Source organism: Acomys russatus, chromosome 15, assembly GCF_903995435.1.
Source record: "Acomys russatus chromosome 15, mAcoRus1.1, whole genome shotgun sequence".
NCBI classification, from domain to species: domain Eukaryota; kingdom Metazoa; phylum Chordata; class Mammalia; order Rodentia; family Muridae; genus Acomys; species Acomys russatus.
In genome coordinates this window covers 12,003,709-12,019,289 of record NC_067151.1, presented here as the reverse complement: position 1 = coordinate 12,019,289, position 15,581 = coordinate 12,003,709, and the positions used below count along the sequence as shown (strand labels likewise).

The window sequence follows — 15,581 nt, the reverse complement described above, 5'->3', positions numbered from 1 at the left end:
CACATTAATTCTATGATGGCTGGGATGAGAGGTGTGTGCTGTCTGGGAGAGCTGTACCGTTTCAGTACCTTTACATACTATTCCAAGTCTACAGAAGAAGGGCCGTGAGTTCTGAGTGTAAATAGAGCATCACCTGGTCTGGAATCCTTCTTGTGACTCTGCTTGAAGCCGGGTCTTCCTCTGCCATAAAGACACTCTAAAGCTACTCACACTTTAAAGTCATAATTCATACACAGCCGTCCAGGGAAGGTCACAGAAGTAATAAATAATCATCTTCCAATAGCCATTTTAAAATACACAAGCAGACACTAGTAAAATCACACAGCTGGTCTTAGTGTCAAAGCATTCCTCGCACCGTTTCAAACCTCAGCCCTAAAGGTTGGGCAAAATGAAAGTAACATTTTGGTCATAACAAAGGAAATGCCTACCTCTTCTCTGCTGCTGCCACGTTTACTGAGTCCAGTATGTTTTTCACAGTGTCTAGTATCTGTTTAGCTCTGATAGTGTGCTGTTCAAACTTTGTTTTCACTGCTGACTGCGAGATACACTCCTGCGAGGGGCCCAAGCCATAACACATTACTGTAATTCCATCCCAACATTTTCAGGAATTCAAACACAAAAACTTGCTGGCTTAACTTAAACCAAAACCAAAAGAAAGACAAAAGAAAAAAATTGAATGAAACACAACTTAAAATTACAGAGATTAAGCAAACTCAAAAGTAAGAAGAGTGAAACAGCAAGTTTATATTTTGTGCATCTTCACACAGTAATGTGCAGTGGGCTGACTCCATAACGAACGGAAAAAGAACAATTGGCACTCTTCTGAGGGTCGTGGCACACCCATGAGAATTGCCTGTCTGCCATTTATCTTGTTTTAACTATTTTTGTTTGTAATATATAATCAAGTAAAGTGTGAGTTTTAGAATTCTTTGTGGTGCTTTAGAACTCTTACTTTAAAATAACTTAGAATCTAAGAATTAACATATGAGCAGTTAAAATTATCATTAACCACTTAAGTATTTTAAATTACATATTGAGAACCACACGCAGCTATTTCAAAGAGCAGAAAGCACAGCACAGTGCACAGGCCTGAAGGACACTCAGCTGGACTATCTCGCCCCCAAGAGAGCTGCAGCTTAAGCTAATCAGTGTCTCCTAACAAGTGGACCTTCCTAGCCCTTTCTCCCTCTTTTTCTTTATAGCTTGTTTTGTTCTAGTATGTGTTTTTGGTTTTTTTGAAATAGATTTCACTCTGTAACCCACACCGACCTCTAACCTCCAACTCACAGCAATGCTCCAGCCTCAGCTACCTAAGTGCTGTGATTATAGGTATGAACCACTATTTCTGGTTCCTCATGCTTGTTTTTAGATACAGATTTTATATATAACCCAGGCTCCTAGAACTTTAAGTAGCTCAGGCTGGCCCAAATGTTAGGGTATGTGTCGCTACACCCAGTAGTGCATTTTGTTTTTTTCTTTGTTTGTTTTTGTCGAGACAGGGTTTCTCTGTGTAGCCTTGGCTGTCCTAGACTCGCTTTGTAGAATAAGCTCGCCTCAAACTCACAGCGATCTGCCTGCTTCAGCCTCCTGAGTGCTGGGATTAGAGGCGTGTGCCACCATGCCCAGTGCATTTTTTTTTTTAAACTAGAATGTCAGAAATGTATCATATACACTGATGGATGCATCTGATTAATAAATTTTGTTTCAATTTTTCACATTTAATATGGCATACAATTTTTAATGATTCATCATCAAAAGTTCATAAAATTGTTGAACTGACCTCATTTCATTTTTATCTCCAAAAAAGTAAAATTCTACATTGATATAACCTTTGAAAACTCAAACTACGGGCCTGGAGAGATAATTCAGAGGTTAAACACACTGACTGCTCTTCCGGAGGTCCCGAGTTCAATTCCCAGCAACCACATGGTGGCTCACAACCATTTATAATGTGACTTGGCCTGATATACATGCAGACAGAGCACTGTATACAAAATAAATAAATAAGAAAACTCAAACTACTTAGAAAAAAAAAAGAACATGTGGTCTTGGAACAAGCTAGCCCACGTGGCATCAACAAATACAATTATGTTTTGGTTTTCTATTTCTTTTTTTTCTTTCTTTCTTTCTCTCTTTTTCCTGTTTTGTTTTTCTAGACAAGGTTTCTCTGTGTGGCCTTGGCTATCCTAGACTCACTTTGTAGACCAGGTTGGCCTCAAACTCACAGTGATCTGCCTGCCTCTGCCTCCGAGTGCTGGGATTACAGGCGTGCACCACCACACCCAGTGGTTTTCTATTTCTATGGTCATTTTTTTATTTGGGTCACACAATCCTCCCGTGCTGCTATTAATCCATCATGTTGAATATATATATATACATATAAAAACATATACATATATACACAGGTTACTACAATCTGTGGTAATCACTTCCTGAAGCTCACTACTGTTCTTGTGATGAATGAACAGTTTTCAAGCTTCTTTAAAAGCTGTTTATTCAACACTCTAGTGTGTTCATTACACTGAAATCACCTGAATCCTACATGTTCATTGAATGTATTATTCACAACCTGTGTTAAGTCTCTCAAAATTACCTGTGTGCCTCCCTCAGAAAAAGCCAAAATCTTTTGCTCTGTAGCTCTTTCTTCAATACTTTGTTTGAGATAGGGAAAACAGAACAATTCCTTCCTTTAGGCAATTCATTTAGTCAACAAGCTTGTAATGACAGCCCACTCTTCCCCAATTTGGTTGGTTGTATTTTGTCATGGATCTCGCTTAAGCGTCACTCATTCTTACTAAGCATCTAGTGACAGCCGGGTGCCCTATTTCTACTCTGCAAAGTCTACAGCAAAGACTCTCCTGGACCCTCTACCCAGCTCTAAGCTACTGATCCTTTTGATGTTGTTTTGTTTTTTGTTTGTTTGTTTTTTGAGACAGGGTTTCTCTGTGTAGCCTTAGCTGTTCTGGACTCACTTTGTAGACCAGGCTGGCCTCGAACTCACAGGCATCCGCCTGCCTCTGCCTCCCAAGTGCTGGGATTAAAGGCGGGCGCTGCCACCACCCGGCTTAAGCTACTGATCCTTAAATGATCAGGCTCAGCTTTGATTTTATTTTAAATGACTGCCATGTAAATGTGCCAAATCAATTCCCACAAAAGCAAAACAAAAGCATGAGAGTAATCTTAAGAGACGCTCCTCGATGAAGCGGATCTAGACGTCAGCAATGAAGACCCAGTGCACACAAGACAGCACAGTGTTAGAGCTGGACTAGACAGAGTGAAGAGGACTCCACGCTGCCAGGCAAGCGTGCCTGACTCGAGTCACCCAAGGTGAGCAAACACAAGGGGAAAGGCAGCCTCGTCCTCAGCTTCTAAAGGAGCACACCGGGAACTCCTTACACACTCCTGAATGAACAAACATTGTGGTAGGAGTGCACAGGTGCACACTGCAAGTTACTTCATCCGGAACTCTGCAACTTTGCAAGAAGTTAAAAAAATACTGACCAAAAGCATCAAACAATGTGGGCCAGGCAAGAAGGAAAGCCACAAGCTGCTTAGACTGATGGATAAAGTGAGCTATATCAGAAAACGAGTTAAGACAAAAGAGGAATGAACTTATTGGCATTATAAAGGTATTTTTGAAATCTTAAAAAAAAAAAAATACTGACGAACTGCTCGACTCTACTTGTCAGAATATCCTATAGACTTTCAAATTTAAAAACTGAGAATCAAATTGTAAGCACAGATCAATTAGTTTTCTGATTCTTATTAATACCTAAAGAAATCAGCTTATTAATAATATACAATTACAAGACTGCCATTTCAGTATGTTTTAAATTGAAAATGAAAAGAAAGAATGAACTTACCTCTTACCTAGATGTGCCATACATGTAGATACGCACATATTTTTATATATACATGCATACACATTGTTTATTTTTTAAAAAGTAGTTTCACTAAATTGTCCAGGATAGACCTGAAGTCCTGGGTTCAAGGATCCTCCTGACTCAGCCTCCAGCCATGCACTTAGCTTTCTTCTTGTATATTAAAAGTCAAACCTCTATGATCTCACTACCAAACACCAGGCTTGGCGTCACACCGGTAGTCTCCAGTACTTAGAGGCTATGGTGGGAAGATCAGTGAGACCCAGGAGTTCAAGGCTGGCTTACCATAGATACTGCGACTCAAAATAAAAAACAAAACACATCAACACTTGTCTTTTGAAAAAGGAGACATTCAAGGCCAGCCTGGTCTACATAACAAGTTCCAGGCCAGTCATTACAAACCAATTTTATTTGCAATCGTTACCACTGGGACAACACTACTGCCTAACACATCCCACATCCTAAGTTACCCAGCATCGCAGGAATGTCCTTTAATGCCATGCACTGACACTTACACATCCTCCCTCACACACCAAACCTATGAAGAATAGGTACTGGTGAAAAGCCTGTGCAACGAAATATGTCCTCGTAGTAAGACCACCCAAATGCAGGATTAAAAAGTAAAGCTTTTTTTCCAGTTGGCTTCCAAGCCTTGGTTAACCCCAGCTTCAGCTAGGTGCAGTGGAGCACGCTTTTAATCCCAGCACTCCAGAGGCAGGCAGATCATTGTGCGTTCCAGGCCAGCCTGGTCTACAAATCGAGTCCGGTATAGCCAAGGCTGCACAGAGAAGCCCTGTCTTGAAAAACCGAAATTAAAAAATAAAATATATTTAGCTCATGAATAAAATGAAACACACGGCAAAGATCAAGCTGATTATGATGGTGATTTAGCAGGTAGAGCACATACTGCTCTTACAGAGGGTCCAAGTTTGAATCCCAGTATTCATGTGAGATGGCTCACAAGCACCTGAACCTTCAGCTTCAGGGAGATCTCACACTTCTGTCCTCTTTGTGCACCTGGAGTAACACACCCACTAATCACCAGTTAAAAATAATCTTTAGGGGATAAAAAATCTATTAAGAGATGGTAAATGTGCCAGGCGGTGGTGGCGCACGCCTTTAATCCCAGCACTCGGGAGGCAGAGGCAGGCAGATCGCTGTGAGTTCGAGGGCAGCCTGGTCTACAAAGCAAATCCAGGACAGCCAAGGCTACACAGAGAAACCCTGTCTTGAAAAAACAAAATAAATAAATAAAAATTTTTAAAAAGATGGTAAATTTAGCCAGGTGTGATGGCGCACACCTTTAATCCCAGTACTCAGGAGGCAGAGGCAGGTGGCTCGCTGTGAGTTTGAGACCAGCCTGGTCGACAAAGCAAGTCCAGGACAGCCAGGCTACACAGAGAAACCCTGTCTCAAAAAACAAAAACTACAACTTACAGTTTCACACTTTTTTTTTCCGAGACAGGGTTTCTCTGTACAGCCCTGGCTGTCCTGGACTATCTTTGTAGACCAGGCTGGCCTCGAACTCAGAGATTCACCTGCCTCTGCCTCCCGAATACTGAGATTAAAGGTATATGCCACCACTGCCTAGCTCTTTAAAAGCTAATTCGTTTTTAAAAACTAAAACTTAATCTCACCACTCAGGAGGCAAAGGTGGGCAGGTTTCTGTGATTTTGAGGCCAGCCTGATCTACAGTGAGTTTCAAGCCAACTAGGGCTACATAATGAGATCCTGTCTCAAAAGAAAAAAAAATTAAAGTGAAGAATAAAAACAGTAAAACTAAACTAGGTACTGAACCCACGGAACATACCCAAAGATAAATCCACAATCATAAGCCTTTTCTTAAAAAGCAGAGGGGAGATCAGCTCAACTAACAAAGACCTTACAGAGTAGACTTCACAGTGATAATTATCAACTGATAATTAACCAAAGCACGGGGTTCAAGTTTTGAAAAAAAAAATCAAAGCAATTATAGTCATTGGCAAACCAACAAATGTAACTTTATGCTACTGAATTTTAGGCTCTCTGAAATTAATCAATTTCTAAGAAATCTTAAGTTACCAAAACTGATTTAAAAAGAAATGCCTGGGCTGGAGAGCACCAGTGCTTAAGTGTACTGTACAGTGCTCTTGCCGGTGACTCGGGCTTGGTTCTCAGTGCCCAGGTGAGGCAGCAGACAGCCAACTGTAACACAGCGCCAAGGCACTGACACCACCTCTGGCCTCCAATGACAACCCCCAAACACATTCACCTCCCCTCTCTCAAATAAAGTCTTTTCCCCCCAATTTCTGAGAAAAAACTGACAATTCAATCCAACCACTAAGAAATGATCTTGTCCTTCTCTGTAAGGTATGCAGAGATAAAAAACTTAATAAACTGATCAGGTCACATAATTATGAGTCTCCTTTAACAACAGGTTTTAGTTTATTTTCTTTGTGGTTTTGTGAAACAAGATCTTGTATTTAGTCTAGGCTCACCTCCAATTTGCAAGCTCCTTGCCTTGCCTCCTACATGCTGGGATTACAGGCATGCACCACCATGCCCAGCTGTAACCAGAGCTTTAACCTATAAACCCTGACATATCACATAATCTTACCTAACACAACAGCTCATGAACAAATTTTCCATTCATAGCATATAGACTCCCAAATGAAAGTCATAAATCTTAAACAGGGAAGGAGTTATGATTTAAAGAGAAACCAGAGTACCCTATCACAACTTCTAAAAATGAACTGCCCAAGTTTCTTCTAAAAATACTTTAGATCTAGGCATGGTGGCACACACCTATAATGCCAGCACTTGGGGGTCAGGGAGAACTGTGAGTTGGAGGTCAGACTAGCCTACTTAGCAAGAGTTCAGGAACAAACTGAGCTATATAGCAAAACCCAGTCTCAAGAAAACAGCAGCAATGACAAAACAAGCCTAGCAAGATGGCTTAGCAGGTAATGTGCTTGACATGAAAGCTGGACAACTGAATCCAATCATGTGAGCCCAAGTTGTCCTCTGATTGACACATATACCTACACTCAAAGGAATATATCTCTGTTTGTCTGTCCGTCCATCCCTCCCTCCCTCCCTTCCGCTCTCTCTCTCTCCCCCCGTACACACACACACACACACACACACACACACACACACACACACACACACGGAGGGACATGGGGAAGGAGGGAGGGAGGAAGAGAGATACTAATAAAATAACTTCTAAAACAGGCACACGGATGGAGCTCAATGGTAGAACCACTGCCTAGCATAGCACTACAAACTGTGTGTGGATATATATAGATATATGGTTATTCTTAAGTCAGATTGCGGATTACAGTTTGGGAGCTTTGGATACACACACACACACACACACACACACACACACACACACACTCACTCCTAAGCCAAGCTTAGATCAACAGGAACAATCTCTCTGGAAACCTGTGTTTTCCAAGGCACCCTGTCCCATGTTCTGTTGATCAGCCAGGTCTGACATCCAGTGCTCAACAGCACAAGATCTATGTTTTTTAGTCCAATCTAGTCTAGAAGATATTTTAGGAAATCAAAATGTGTACCATGAGCTAATAATGAATATAGCAAAACAGTGTTTGACTTGGTGAAAGAAAGTGATGCATAGTGGGAGGGGGGCTAGTGTAACTCTACATATTCCACACGGATGAAGTTAACTGATAAGATCAGATTCACAGATTTTTCAGCAAAAGGGGAAGAGACAGTGAATGGTCTCTGAGATGCTAAGATTCATGCATCCCATGGCTTGGCCTGAAAAGAGACCTGTTGCTATCCAGGGGTCCTTAACAAAAGCAGGTGACATCGATTCCTTTTAAACACTTCATCTTCATCAACCACCAAATTAAACATTAGGGAAAAATAAGCAAACTATTAATTTAAAAAATTCAGCCTAAGCTGGGCATGGTGGCACACGCCTTTAATCCCAGCAGAGGCAGAGGCAGGCAGATCACTGCCGAGTTTGAGGCCACCCTGGTCTACAAAGCCAGTCCAAGACAGTCAAAGCTACACAGAGAAACTCGAAAAACGAAAAACAAAACACCAAAACAAAAAACAAAAACAAAAACAAAATGCCAACATCCAAAGAACATTTCATTTGAACATAGGTTGAGTTTTAAATTTAGGGGGGGGGGATCAAATGCCTATAACCCAAGATCAATTTCCCTCTCTGCTGGCTAGTATTGTGTCACCTTGACACAATTCAGGGTCATCTCGGAGGAAGGAAATTCAATTCAGTTTTTTGAATTGTCACCAGGCAACCATCGTCTACTCCAACAGCAATGGCTGTTTGTTCCTGCTCCACATGTATGAAGACAAGGAATGCCATTCAGTGCACAACACAAGCAAAACTAGACCACTTTTTCATTTATAAACATATAAGCAAAACACAGCTTTCTCAATTCTTACAGGTCATTCTTTCTGCAGGGGCTTCTTCTCTTCATTTTTTTCTTGTTTCACTTGCTGTTGTCAGGACTACATTTAATAACAGCAGAGGTTATTGACAAAGGTAGACAGTGACGACGATAGTACTCTCTGACCAGTGCTATGAATAAGCCAGTAGTAATTAAATTCCTACCTCAAAAGTTTGTTCAAAATTCTGAAACTCCTGTAATCTTGCCTGAAATCCTTCTGCAAGTGCCCCACCTATAACACAGGCAAAAGGTTTGATTTTATTGTTTTGCTTTTGTGAGGCAAGTCTTAGATGCAGCCCATGCTACTTTACCTTGTACCATCACGCCTGCCACAGGAAAAGAGTTTTTAATCTAGTATAATAAACGCCCTTTACCCATGGCATAGATGTTCCAAGACTTTTCATGGATGCTGGAAAATGCAGAATATAAAAGCCTAGATTATGCTGTGTGTATTAGTTTGCTTTCTATTGCTGTGATAAAACACCATAATCAAATACAACAACTTGGAGAGTAAACTTGGCTTACTTGTTGCCATCATAGTCCATCTTACAGTTACGTCAAGGCAGGAACCAAAACAGCTGCCATAGAAGAATGTTGCTGACTGGCTTGCTCTCCAGGGCTAGTTCAACTTGCTTTCTTATACCACCTAGGTTACCTGGCCACAGTGGCAGTACCCACAGTGGGCTGGCCCTCTGACATTAATCACTAATCAAGAAAGTGTACCGCAGACTTTCCCACAGGCCAATTTGATAGAGGCATTCCTTCAACTCAAATATCCTCTTCCCAAAGGATCCTAGCCTGTGTCAAATTGACAGAAATCTAACTAGGACACTATGTTTTACCTTCTATATACATACATAAAGTCAATGCCCTCTTATAAGGGCCTTTATGTACATACTGAGTGTTTCTTTGAAGTTAGAGGTATATTGACATATTAGCACAAATTTATTTTGCATCTTCAGTTTGACAGATTTGTTCTTTCTGTAGAATCTAACGATCTTTATTTTATCAAGCATTTCACCTTTGTGACCTCCATTGGGTGTGACTAAACTGCCTGCACCAGTAGGCACTCTCCATTTGAGCCATTCTTCAATACAATAAGGGTCCTACAGCACAGCTGTGCAGTTACACGCCAGCTACTAAGACAGTTGTTCTGAATACACTGAACACAAGGAAGACTCTTGGGATGATGCATTCGTACCACACTACTCAGAACAGTGTGATTAACAGGTGCCATAGAATCGCACTGTAACCCAGTTGAGCACACATCACTGAAGCTCCAGGTAAGCAGGGGACAAGATATGAGTTTCACCTGCTACTATTCTGTTATAGTCTAAATCTACACTCAAGAAGGAAACAGCGATTACTACATACCGCCTTCTGGCATCCCCTGGGCTTTATGCTTCCTGGAGTTGAGAACTTCCTTGGCTGAAACAAAAAAGATCCGATTCCGAGCTTCCAAAGGACTCACAACTTTGAGCTCTTCTACCAAAAAGTGAAGGCATCTTTCCATGTGCTGTCTGCGCACCTGCAAGTAGCACAGGAATTTTAACAATTTAAACAAAACAGAAATAATAATAATCAACCACCACAGGCCTATATTACACCGTACTAAATAGTGACTATGGTGCTTTGCATGAGAAATGTCTGCTTGGGATTTTAAATACTTGATACGCAGTTAGTGGCACTGTTCAGGGGGGCTTAGGAGTTTGGCTTTGCCAGAGCAAGGGTCACAGTGGGTGGGCTTTGAGAACTGAAGGCCTCTCCTACTCCTATTTGCTCTGTTCTTCATGCCTGCAGTTCAAAACCAAAGCCGTCAGCTTCGGCTCCAGCCGCCATGCCTGTAACTTGCCTCCCTACCATGACAGACTTTTACCCCTCCGGAACCAGAGCCCAAATAAACTTTCTTCTATAAGCTGCTGTGGTCACACTCATACAGTGACATGCATTAACTGCTCCTATGTCCTTAATAAATGCAAGAGAGTTCAGCAACTGGAGCCTGATCCTTGGAGGCAGGAAATCTCTACTTAATAATCTCCCCTCTGAACATCAAACACTACCCAACCATTACAAGACATCATAAACAAGTACTAACGCCTATCTAAGTGCATGGGAAAACTTAATAAACGTTATATTAAGACTATAATAATACCAGGCAGTGGTGGTGCAGAGGCAGAGGCAGAGGCAGAGGCAGGCAGATCTCTGGAAGTTCAAGGCCAGCCTGGTCTACGAAGTGAGTCCAGGACAGCCAAGGCTACACAGAGAAACTCTGTCTCAAAAGACCAAAACCACAAAACAAACAAAATGTCAAAAGAACACGGAAACTGGAGCTGGAATGTAGCTCAGTCAGTAGAATGTTTGCCTGGCACACATGCAGCCACTACTGCAGAGGGTTTGGTGGTCCATGCAAATGATGGATCACAGCACTCAGAAGGCTGACAGCTGAGAGTCCAAGACCAGCTTAGACAACAGGGGCACACTGTCTCACAACAGAAACAAAAGAAAAAGAAAATTAAGCTAAAGAGAAATGCCAAGCTAATCAACTATTCTGTGAGGATCTCCCAATTCTGCAATTCCTTTAAGAGTAATGCCACAGGGGCTGGAACATAGCACAGCAGTTAAGAGCACAGGCTGCTCTTCCAGAGGACCTGGATTCAATTCCTATCACCCACATAGCAGCTTATACCTGTCTGAAACTCCAGTTCCAGGAACAATGTTTCATCTTATAAACCATACAACTAAAATCAGAAACACATAGAAAAAAATTAAATAACACTACTTATATGCTGTGACAGTTAATACTGACTAGACGGAGAAAGACCTAGAAGACTAGGAGCATTTCTCTGGCGTGTCTGTGAGGTCCTTTCTTTGGAAGTGGGAAGTCAGGAAGGGCAGGCCTGCACATTGCCCCACCCCCTGCTCTGGGCTACCTTACAACGAGCTGCTCTTTCTGTGAGTCACACTCGCACCATAAATTGCAGGCTTGGACAGTCTCAACTTCATTGTAATAATAAAAAATTGACCAACACATACATCAACTGCTTTTGGTTGTTTATTTTATGTTCATTTTTTGAGACAGAATCTCACTGTATAGCCTTGGCTAGCCTGGAACTCACTATTCTGACCAGACTGGCCTCAAACTTAGAGATCTACCTGTCTCTGTCTAGAGCAGTGGATCTCAACCTGTACTGATACTCTTTTGGGATCACATATCAGATATCCTGCATATTGTATATTTATATTACAATTCATAACAATAGCAAAATTACAGTTTAAAAGTAGTATCAAAATAATTTTATGGTGGGGAATGTCTCAGCTTAGGTTTTATTGCCCTGAAGAGACAACATCCCCAAGGTAACTCTTATAAAGACACTTAACTGGGGCTGGCTTAATTTCAGGGGTTCAGTCCACTGTCATCATGGCGGGACGCATGGCAGTGTGCAGCAGACATGGTGCTGCAGAAGAAGCTGAGAGTAAGGCAGCCAGGAGGAGACTGACTTACACTGGGCAGAGCTTGAGCATATATATGAGACCTAAGGCCCGCACCCACAGTGACACAGTTCCTCCAACAAGGCCACACCTACACTAACAAAGCCACACCTCCTAATAGTGCCACCACCTATGGGACAAGCATTCAAACACATGAGTGTATGGACCAAGCTATTCAAACCATCAAAGGGGGCACCACAACACGAAGAGCTGTATTAAAGAGCTGCACCATTAAGAAGATGGAGAACCACTGCTCTCAAGTGTTGGGTTCAAAAGATATGCACTACCACACTTGGCTCTTAAAATACCAGATTCTTTCTAAAACTGCATGGAGAATATAGCTCATCCTGCAGAATGCCTACCTAGCAGGCAAGGCTCAGTCCCATGCACCATATAAACCAGGTGGCACACACCTGTGATGCCAGCACTAAGAAGGCTTAGCTAGGAGGATCAAGAGTTAAAGGCAGGTAGTGCACGCCTTTAATTCCAGCACTCAGGAGGCAAATACAGGCAGATCGCTGTGAGTTCAAGGCCAGCCTGGTCTACAGAGTGAGTTCAGGACAGCCAAGGCTACACAGAGAAACCCTGTCTTAAAAAAACTTAAAAGAGAGAGAGTGTGTGTGTGTTAAAGGCAAATCTCAGTTAGTTTGAGGCCAGTTTGTGCTACAAGAGACTCCATATCAAAAGCAAAGCAAAAAGACAAAACAGAAAGCCGTCAAAGGGCTCAAGCAGCTCTGGGTGTGAGGCATGCATGCTTAGTTGTTTCATTCACATTCTAGGCAGGTATGTGAAATCTATGAAAAGCCATTAAGCCAACCACTAAAGATTCAGGCAGGCACTTTTTCTGTTAGACATTTTATATGCTAATAAAAAGTTAAACATGGGGCTGACTGAGAATATAGCTGCTCTCCCAGAGGACGTGAGTCCAATGTCCAACAGCCACATGAGAGCTCACAACCGTCTATAACTCCAGTTTATAGGGGATCCACTACCCTATTCTAGTCTCCTTTGGCATCAGGCATGTGAGCGGTGCATACATGCAGGCAAAACATCTACATATGAAAAGAGCACAGCATGAGGCTAGAGAGATGGCTCAGAGATGTAGAGTAGCGGTTGCTCTTCCACAGGTCCTGGGTTCAATTCCCAGCAACCACATGGTGGCTCACAATCATCTGCAATGAGATTTAGAGCCTTGTTCTGGCGCACAGGCATACATATGCAGGTATAAATAATAAATAAATAAGTCTTCTCTTAAAAAAAGAGAGTCGGGCGTGGTGGCGCATGCCTGTAATCCTAGCACTCGAGAGGCAGAGACAGGCAGATCACTGTGAGTTCAAGGTCCACTTGGTCTACAAAGTGAGTCCAGAACAGCCAAGGCTACACAGAGAAACTCTGTCTCGGAAAAGAGGGGGAAAGGGAGAGAGAGAGAAGCTGGGCGTGGTGGTGCACACCTGTAATCCCAGCACTCAGGAGGCAGATACAGATGGATTGCTTTGAGTTCAAGGCTAGCCTGGTCTAATAAGTGAGTCCAGGACAGCCAAGGCTACACAGAGAAACCCTGTCTCAAAAAACCAAAAAGAGAGAGAGAGAAAAGTGAAATAAAAAGAAGTTTCAAGTTATAAAATAAACAGTAGCTTAATATTTCAAATACCTATCACAAACCCTTATACATTTTCTAAAATCATACTCTTATTTTTTTCTTTTAGTGTTTTTCAGACAGAGACTAATATAGCTCAGGCTGGCCTCAAACTACTGCTTATTACATAGCTTGAACTCCTGATTCTGTTGCCTACACCTTGAGTCTGGGATTAGGCCCAGCTATAGTCCTACTATTTTCACAATCAGAGAACGTCTCACAACTTCCTCTTAAGTGTGTTGTTCTCGCAGATAACCCTCCATGACAGCAGTTCAAAGGTGCAGACGTACATCCTCCATGGACTCCGGCTCTGAGGCAGAGGCATCCCAGCGATTGTTCAGAATGAAAATGTTTGGCTTTGAGAGTCGTTCATTGACCTTATGGAAAAAATGTTTCTCCTGAAAAATAACAAGAACAACACTTTCAGAAATATTTTCTATTTACATTATAATCGAAACCTTTTAACTTAAAAGTCTAAACCATTTCACGCACAGTGATTAGCATCTGAGATACAGGATCCTAAGACCCCTGTAAGCACTCACCTTTCCCTCAGAAACCGAAACATTAGGCCAGTGGGAAGGGTTTCCTGCTCTTGCCAGGTCTCTCTTGAAATTCAACTAATACTTATCAATCTGTAAGTGTGGACGTGTAAGAATGACTATTTGATAACAAACGCAGCTGTTAAACGTCACTTCAAATCATTTTTAAGAGTTAACTAAGTTGCTGGTTGTAGCAGCAGAACACCTTTAATCCAAGGTAGAGGTAAACAACTCTCTGTGAGTTTGAGGCCAGCCTGATTCTACACAGTTAGCTTCAGATAAGCCAGAGCTACATAATGAGACCCTGCCCCCCCCCCCAAAAAAGGTAGCAAGTACACAAGAGGCAGAGGCAGGTGGGTGGCTGTGAGTTCAAGGCCAGCCTAGTCTACAATGCGAGTCCAGGATAGCCAAAGCTACAAAGAGAAACCCTGTCTCATAAAACCAAAAGCCAAAAAATAAAAAATAAAAAAGGAACTACATAGTTTAGCAATGTAAGACACCTGTACGAACTGTTATTAAACAGAGCAAATATTCTCTAAACTACCTCTTGGCCTTTTGGCAAAGTTCAAGTGAAGAACACTATATAAATACTGTAAAATAAGTGTTGCCTCTATTCAGAGCAAGGAGATGTCCTAACTAGTTGAAAATAGAAAAAGCTCCACAAAGGAAGTAATTGGTGAAAGTGATGGGTTTGGACATATTGTTAACAGGGTCTCACACAGTCCAAACTGGCCCTGAACTCACTACGCAACAAAGATGGCCTTAAGTATCTGATTCTCCTGCCTCAATATCCAAATGTGGGGATTCAGACATATGTGACTACACCCAGTTCAGAAGTGGATTAACTGCAAGTAAAATAAATAGCATCAAGGGCTGGAGAGATGGCTCAGTGGTTAAGAGCACCGTCTGTTCTTCCAAAGGTCCCAAGTTCAATTCCCAGCAACCACATGGTGGCTCTATAATGTGATCTAATGCCCTCTTCTGTCATGTAGGCATACATGCAGGCAGAGTGCTGTATACATAATAAATAAATAAAATAAACCTTAAAAAAATTAGCATCAATAGGATTGGTGCTGTAGCTCAGAGACAGTATTTGTCTAACACGTGCACAGTCTTAAGTTTGGTTCCTACCATCAAAGAGAGAAAACAAATGAGAATAAAATAGCATAAACAAAGGCACCAAAGTCAGAATGAAACCGAGAAGTCTGGTCATCTGTGAGGACTGGAGGAAGCCCTGAGGGAGTGAATTCCCTGGTGAGTGTGTGAGGTTTGGCATGGGCCTCAGACACAGAGGAAAATGGAAAAGAATCCTCCAGGATAGGCTCAGGAAAATGGCAAAGCCTTTCTATGTCTACGTGGGGATGTCAACAGTGTGTGTGGAAATGTCCACCATGGCTGTCTCCCCGCGCCCCTGAGATATTTATAACATGAAGACTGCTCCCCTTTAGAGACTGCTGCTCCTGACCCTGTCTCCTTGTTCAGCTGTGTAGGATACCTCTGCCCTTATCTGTCTGCAATAGCCCCACCTCTTTACTCAGCTGTATGCCACAGCCCTGGCCTCTCTGTTGCACATATTAATTAGCACACTGAGCACTCACGGGGCTGTGTTTCT

At 42.1% G+C, this 15,581-nt stretch overlaps 1 protein-coding gene across 1 annotated transcript in view; it reads right to left on the bottom strand.

The window, feature by feature from the left end:
- The window catches only part of Mfn1 (mitofusin 1), a 52,702-nt gene that overhangs the window by 14,830 nt on the left and 22,291 nt on the right, over positions 1-15,581 (bottom strand). The window contains exons 7-10 of the mRNA XM_051157035.1: positions 13,721-13,828; positions 9,680-9,833; positions 8,470-8,537; positions 429-550 (exon numbers count right to left, since the gene is read on the bottom strand). Of these exons, the coding sequence (XP_051012992.1) occupies positions 429-550; positions 8,470-8,537; positions 9,680-9,833; positions 13,721-13,828 (452 nt within the window). The remainder of the gene's footprint in view (positions 1-428; positions 551-8,469; positions 8,538-9,679; positions 9,834-13,720; positions 13,829-15,581) is intronic.